Source organism: Hemitrygon akajei, chromosome 3, assembly GCF_048418815.1.
Source record: "Hemitrygon akajei chromosome 3, sHemAka1.3, whole genome shotgun sequence".
NCBI lineage: Eukaryota > Metazoa > Chordata > Chondrichthyes > Myliobatiformes > Dasyatidae > Hemitrygon > Hemitrygon akajei.
Window position 1 is genome coordinate 93,721,350 of NC_133126.1, and position 7,785 is coordinate 93,729,134.

Below are 7,785 nucleotides of genomic sequence, written 5' to 3' on the forward strand. Positions count from 1 at the left end.
GTCTTCCCCATTAATGGCAAGCACGGGCGTCTAACTTAACTACGCTTTGCAAACAATAGATCAAACTTTCTAATAATTAGGTTCCATTTATGTCACAGAGGTACAGCAACTTGTTACAACAACTGCAGTAAAATCTTTAACTACTGCATTATGTTTAAGATATTAGTGTAAATTTATGCGTTGTCTACATATGAACTACGTGATATGAGGCGAGTGACAATGATGTTCGAGTTATATCTTCTATTTTTTTCTGTGCGTTCTATCAATTTTAGTCAATTTGTACACAATAATGCTCTTAGATTCTGATCTGTTTACGACCTCACAGTTAAAATAGTTAGGCAGGATTACATCATGGAAAGGGATGGACCCGTTCCCATTTCGGAGCTCCGATGAAAGGTAAATCGTGGTTTCTTCGCTGCAGAGGTAACGCAGTGTTTCTAAAAGCGCGGGATAGCAAGCTGAGCTGTAGACGATGTCCGAACCCAGAATAAAATCATATTTGGTGGGGAAATTATTCTGATCTTCTCCCCAAATCAACGGACGAACGTTTAAACGATGTCGGCATGCTAAAGGGACGTTGATTGAAATATTGCCCTTTATTTGCTTCAGGATATCCGGTTTGTCTGTCATGGTAACATTGCCACCTGAGAATAAAAAAAGATGCCGATGTTTAACACATGGTTCTCCTGGAAGACGTCTGTTCTTATACCATATTTATAAAGACATTATTACGGCCACCGAAAACAGAGAGTGTGATCGCAGTCACCCTTTGGCTCTCTAAACCGCAGGCTCTACTGGTGAGAGCACCTCCCCAGGTGGGAGGAAAACATAGGAGCAAGTGAAATGAGAGGCTGCAATCGTACAAGCAGAGGAACATACAAGTTGGGTCCTCGACCTATCTCGTCGGTACGTTCCCTGATTTTTACTTTCGCTGATCCTATTTGCATTAGACCGTATCCTTCTACTCTTTCGTTGTCGGCGTACCCACTTAAATGGCTTTGTTGTCTATTTAATATTTCAGTCAAATTGTCAATCATATTATTCGTTGTTGTTTACATATTATATGTAAAAGTTCGTAATTGGCATACGTTTTTACACCACCATGTCATAAGTGCGCGTCTCGCTAAAGTGAAAACAAAGTAGGCACTTCTATCCCCGGTCCATGTGTTTCTTTCGACTACCTTTTACACGTTGCTATAGTATCTCCCTCATTACTTCTCCTGGCAACTCGTTGCAGATATTCAGGACAATCATTACCCTTCAGATCTCCTTTCTATTCTCCTGCCCTTACCTTAAAGCGGTGTCCTATAGTTCTACGTTTTTCTGCCTTGGAAGAAAGATTCTGACATCTGTACTCATAATTTTATAAACCTCTATAAAGTTGTGCCTCATCCACCTACCGCAGCTTCTCCACTCTACGTACAAGTAAATCCCTCCAAGCCTAGGCAACATCCCAGCGAATCTCTTTACTGCTGAGAAATTCTCTGTGTGGTGTGGCGACCAAAAACCTAAGGGTGGTCTTATCAATGCCTTATACGAATGCTACATGATTCTCCGTCTCCTATAGGCAGCGTTTGAGCCTATGAAGGCATACATACATACATACTGCCTCCTGTCAGAGATCCACTTACCTGATACGTCATGTTTGGAGGGTTTCTCTTGAAAAAGCTCAAGGATGGTGGTATTTAAAGCTGAATTGAGATCAACGACAACAAAAAGTCCCGATAAGTGCTAGGGGAGTCGAGGTTGTGTAGAATGAAGTGAAGATCGATGATAACTATCATCTGCAGATCTGTTGGCTCTGTAGGGGATCTGTAAAAGCTGGAGTTATGGATGAGAATGACATGACCAGACTTTCCTATGTCTTCATTGTGACTGATGTAAGTGCAACTGGCCTGTAGTCATTGAGTCTAGAGATCTTTGTTTGGAGATTCAAAAGATAACAGATTTCTTAAATCATGCTGGAATAGTGCATAGTTTGAGAGACTGGTTGAAAATGTCGGTGATAACTGTAGACAGTTGATTAGCGCAGTGTTTAGGGGATACAGGAGAGATAAAGTTACGACCAGCCTTCTGGACACAGAATTTTGCTTTCTGAACAGCTTCCTCACCTCCTCTTCCGTAACAAAAAAAGTGTGGGACAGGTATTTACAGATTTGTACATATTTTGTTCCATATCTGTCCTTTAAGCTATATCCACGGAAAATTCCTAATGCATGTAGACATAAATGGCAAATAAAGTGGATCTTTAATTTTTGATACAGGATGCCTCGGAGTCTCAAAAGACAGCAAACTGGAGGAACAATCTGCTGGAAGAACTCACGGGTCAAGAAGCATTTGTGACAGGAAAGAAAAATCTCAACGTTTCAGTTTGCAACCCTGCCTCAGGATCTTTTCTCATCACACGGATGCTACTGGGACCAAGTGAGGCTTAATAGGAAACGGTGTCTGCTGGTCGGCTTGAACAAGTTGGGGAGAATGGACGATTCTACAATACGGTTGTATGTTTTATAAAAGAAGGATGTCCACATTTAAACGGTATCTTACTAAAAGAAAAATCATCGTAAGACGAAGATCAAAGTCGTCTGATAAAAAAAAAGAAACTTCGGGCTTCCTCTTTCACTAGAGTAATTACAGAATGTATTAAGTAGCATTGTGAGGATAAGCTTGACATTGCTGCTATATTATGAAAGACGCTTCAGCAATGCATATTCTTTACTGTTAGATAGGAAATCACTTCTACCAAAACACAGACAGGTCTCCCTATACAGCAATAGCATTGGGCTGCTCCCTCTGCCGTCACTCACCAAGTAGAGCTGCCAATATCCCCACGATTCCAGTGCCAGATCCCAGCTCAATTACTTCCTTCCCAGTGAAATTGATGTCCTCCTTCTCAAAATACTGGCACAGGGAAATGCCCTGAAAAGACGAAAAATGTGCAGATTAGACGAATAGAATGTCGGGGTGAGTTCAGACAAGTCTTCGCAAGGGTTGAGAAAGGACCTCGGAAAGGGCACTCTGTCTATTTCTGAATTTTGTCAAAGTATTGCAGGACTGGCCTTCTCCAATGCTCTGTTTCAACTGAACCGCTCGCAGGACCAGGATACCTCAACGGGCCTTGCCAGATCGGATAATTTAGAATTTAGTAGTCAGCTTAGGTACCAAGGGAGATGAATGACCTGGACAATGCAAATCTATCCAGTATATGGACACAATATAGCAGGGTGGTTTGTATGTAACTCAGTGACTTAACCGAAGTGTGACCTCGGTTCAGCGTCTTATCTCTGTGACTAGATCTGTAGTGGGAATGCAGGGTCGATTCTTAAAATTAACTGCGTTTCGATTGTGAAGACTAAATACTGTACACGTTCCCGTCTTGTTAAACTGCGAGCGTCAGGGTTTAGACCACAACTGGGCCCAGACGTGTAATTACATGACTTAGATAACAGCACATGAATAGGGGGTGCAGATGTATGTTATGACTGTCCTTAACTATGAGGCTGCCCGACCTTCTGACTCTTATGCAAAAACAATGCTAAACATAAGATACTTGCTATATTACAATGTTCTGTTTGTATTCGTAGCATGAATGCAAGTTATAGACGATGATAGGGCGAATTAATTAATGCTGTGCCTTACCCGTGATATACTTTTCAAATATTTTTCCCACTATGTAGAGTAATACAGTTTAAATGAAAACACGGAGAAAGGGGTAACATTTATCTTCTAAACTGATGTGAGGCGTTAAGTTTAGATTGTTGCCCGTTACAACAATACAATAGACTTACAGCGTCCCAAATGTACGAGGAAATGCCCAATCTTGCATTCATCATTCGGGCGATCTTCAAATTAAATCCGCAAATTTCGAAGTTATTCCAGCGGATTAAAGTTGCCGACTCGTTGTCCTCATGCTCGCCGTTGGAGTAGATGGGACCTTGCCGATACTGCGTAGTTGCCATGAATTTTACCCCTTTCTTCCCTCTTTGTCGACCTTGTGAAACAATAGTCGCAGGCTAGGATCTGAATTTGAGAGACCAGTTAAGAGCTCCGCAAATGTATCCAGTTCCGAATTCTAACGACGTATTAAAATGTTTCACAAATGCGTAAGCACTCATCAGATTTCCGTTTACGAATGCCAATTCCCAATTTTACCCAGTTTGTGTGGAAAAACTGTTAAACATACACCCGAGCATGACTCAGTAGAAAGGAATGCTAAACATTGCAATTTCTTATTTCTCAAACCATCTCTATCATATCAATTGTTTATGTACTTGGATTTTATTTTCATAAATAAAATAATAGACAAAATAATTCTCAATAGCCACGAAGTAAGAAACAAAATGCAAAAATCTAAAGCTTTATGTGGCCGCAATGTAAATTATACCTTCCTTGAAATGTAAAGTCAAATTTCCAATAACCTTTTGTACCTATGGGCCAACTTTTAATGATTTCTGCGCTTGGCACCTCCAATTGGCCCGCTCCTCAAGGGTTTCGAGCTTTTCGCCATGTAGAAAATATGTATATAGTTGAGAATGACAAGTCTAACATTGATAACTTTACAATTCGTCGTCTTGAACGCTGCTGTTCACGGTGTTTCCCCACATATTTTTAAATGGATCCAATGTAACTTTCCATTGACGACTAAAGTTTGCGTGTTTCTTTGGGGATGCTAAGATATCAAGACCATGGATAGATCAGTACCTAGGGTAATCTAAGGTATCGCCTAGATATCGGCAATAAAAAAAAGTATGTCTATTATTACTAGTTAAAGAGACGGTAGAATAATAAATGAGACGAGACCGGGCCCAAAGAACAATGACGTATATCTCACGATCTGAGAAACAGAAAAGGACTATTTTGTTTCTGTGTTATGGAACGAAGTGTAAACGAAATGGATTTCGATACATTGAAACAATATGCAAATCAAAACATGTTTATCGTTTCATTCAAGTAGATTTTGGTCTACTTTGTAATTATTTATGAAAACGAACTGGTAAACATTAGGCTACACAGTAGTATTCAATTAACGTTAATTTTGGGAAGTTCAGTATCCTTGAACAAACGAGTAAATTTGATTGCGTTGTTTACCGGACCTCACTGTCTTTAAAATGTCTTCAATATCTTCATTTTGCTACACGATTCATGAAACAAGAAGGTCACATTGTACATTGCACAGAGTTAACGTAAGCGACACACCGCCTTGCTACAACTGTCAGGCACGACATAACTGAAGTCTGAAGTGCTCCATCATGTTTAGAAAAATCTATTTTCCTACAACCACGAGATTCTTAAAATGACCCGCACAATCCTTATACAGTAGTACCTCAGAAAGAGAACACTAAGAACTATCACTTGCGTTGTTATGACCCTCTTTTTACACCAATGTCCTGCATTGCACAGTCTTATTTTCTCTTTATTATCTTGTATAATTTATATCCCGTGTGTTGTCTAAATCTAAGCGCCTGTGATAGTCCTGCAAGTAAGGTTGCATTTAGCAACATAACAGATGGAACTTCCACTCTTAGGACTGTCTAGAATCGGATCACTGCCTCAAAGTAAGTGGTAGTTAGCTCAGGATAGAGTTTTTAAAAATTGTTTATCCAGGCGTTATAAATACTTGGTATTTTTCAGTACAGGGGGCTGTGGATGTTCAGTCCTTCGTTGTATTCACGATTGGTGACCTTTTAGATGTTCATGAAATCAATGAATTTTGGAGTTGGAGAATTTTGGAGGGTGGCATTTGGGAAAACACCACTTGTGCTCTCTTTGAATGCTAGGGCCGTAAGATAGTTCCTGCCTTCTATTTTCCGCATTTTATGGTTTCTGTGGAGTTATGATGAATCGATATGAAACACAAGTTGGGACACAATTTGAGTATTGCATCCATTTCTGGACACTCCGCTTTGGAAAAGATCTGAAGGCTTTAGGGAAGACGTAAAAGAGATTTATCAAGGTTTTCTAAGGACTGGGAACCTCAGTTATCTCGATAAATCGGACTAGACGGAGTGGCGCTCCTGAAAACAGAGAAAGTTGTGAAGAGATTGGATGGAGGAATGGAAAGCTTAGGTAAAGTAGGTATAGAAAACGTGATTCCGATGTTCAGAAAAATGAATACAGAGCGAGAGGGCAGGGTGGAAAAGGAAGCAACGGTGACATGAAAGAAAACATTTTTACACAGTCAGTGGCCCGAGTCTGGAAAGCACTGCCAGGGGATGAAGTAAATGCAGGTTAAACTGTAGTTTTCAAAGGGAGATTGGGAAAGTATATCTGAAAGCACGGTTATTGGGAGAAGGCGAGGAAGTGGAGCTTGCTGGCTCAGCCTACATCTAACAGGCACGAACTCAACGAACCAAATGACTCCTTCCGTGCTCTTACCATACTGCGATTCTGATCTTAATCATTCATCTCACCTTCCCTGTAGTACCTGCATTCACTGATCTTGAAGTTCAAAGTTCAAGTTTAGTGCCATGGGCGTACATACCCAGAGGAATTAGGTTTTTGCAGCAGCGTCACGGTACGTTACAAACACCACAAACGTAAAATAACAGAAACTGAAAATACATGCCTAACACGAAAGTAAATACAAACAAACATGAAAACATCAGTGTAAGTTAAGGGAGAGTGAAAATAAAGAAATATAGTCCGAGGTAGTGTTAGGGTTTTTTCCGGTAGTTTCAAGAACCTGATGGCAGTGGGATATATTGTTTAACGGTGAGGTGTGGGCCCTTAGGCTCCTTTACCTTTTGCTTGATGGTAGTGACGAGAAAAAGGCATAACGTGGCTGATGGGGGTCCTTTTGCTGTCCAGAGGCTTAGTCTAGAATGCACGCAACTAATTCCTGTGTAACAGACCACTAAGCAGCTGGAACACTTCAATTTGTTGAAAGAACCACAGACATCTTCCCGGCTAAGCTTCCTAACAATGATATAAATTAACGTGCCTTAACCTCCTAAGGTGAGAATTGTGGCTGTGAAAAAAAAATCTCATGTTCTAGGGCCTCCATCGTGATGGTTGTAGGAGTTGACTCTGAGACTGCAGGAAGTAGTTTTGACAGCTCTTACTCATTTCTTCACCTTTTCTCGCTCTGGATCTCCTTCGATCCGTTTTCCTTCTCTCATTCTTTCTCTCTTTCACAACTTTCACTTCTTGTTTACGCTGTTTCTCTTCATCCCTTCCCTCCTTTTACTTCTTGTAGAGTGTGCACCTTGATTTCGGGAAGTTCCATCTAGTTCACTGAGGTATTCGCTTATTAAACCTTCTACTATAGTCTGAGCTCTCCTCTTGGTTTACACGTTCATAGCATCGTCTGACAAATCCTTCGTCTTCGTCTCTTCTATTGACTCCTTTCTTTTTGACCTTCCGTTCATTCAACTGGATTTGGTCTTTGCATCTACTTTTACAAGCAACTTTTTATCCCCCACTCGAAGATCATGCAATGACCTTAACACACTCAGGGTAGATTCTGTTTCTTTATAATTACAAAAACCGACTTCTGTCAACTTTCCTGATGTCTCAACCAGAGTTCATTTTAAAAAAAAGAAAGCTTTTTTTTTAATTTTCAGTTAGTATATGGATTGTATCTTCGTGTAACCTCATCAGCATGCAGTATGTCTTGCATTGCTTTTCTTTTGTGTTTAATTGTTTGTCTTTGGACTAGCTCTGGGTTGTCACTTTGTGCTACAGGTGTCTCATGTGGTATGATGGCGATTGTTTACCTCTCTTAGCATTTATCACACATTCTATTTGGGGTAATTGAATTAGCACGGGATTTTCGATGTCTTACGT

At 40.4% G+C, this 7,785-nt stretch overlaps 1 protein-coding gene across 1 annotated transcript; it reads right to left on the reverse strand.

Annotated features, from left to right (window-relative positions):
* Nucleotides 1-240: 240 nt before the first annotated feature.
* LOC140724560 (EEF1A lysine methyltransferase 3-like) lies at nucleotides 241-3,959 on the reverse strand. The gene is made up of 3 exons (XM_073038994.1): nucleotides 3,789-3,959; nucleotides 2,808-2,919; nucleotides 241-644 (listed from the first exon to the last, which is right to left on the reverse strand). The coding sequence occupies exons 1-3, from the start codon at nucleotides 3,957-3,959 to the stop codon at nucleotides 241-243; spliced, it is 687 nt and encodes a 228-aa protein (XP_072895095.1).
* Nucleotides 3,960-7,785: the final 3,826 nt, after the last annotated feature.

What these genes read in the sequence shown, in the direction of transcription:
- LOC140724560 (XM_073038994.1), bottom strand. Translation starts at nt 3,959, where the DNA reads ATGGCAACTACGCAGTATCGGCAAGGTCCCATCTACTCCAACGGCGAG. An exon ending in CCTCGTACATTTGGGACGCT is followed by an intron (nt 2,920 to 3,788) that starts GTAAGTCTATTG and finishes TCGTCTTTTCAG; the next exon opens with GGCATTTCCCTGTGCCAGTA. An exon ending in GATATTGGCAGCTCTACTTG is followed by an intron (nt 645 to 2,807) that starts GTGAGTGACGGC and finishes TTTTATTCTCAG; the next exon opens with GTGGCAATGTTACCATGACA.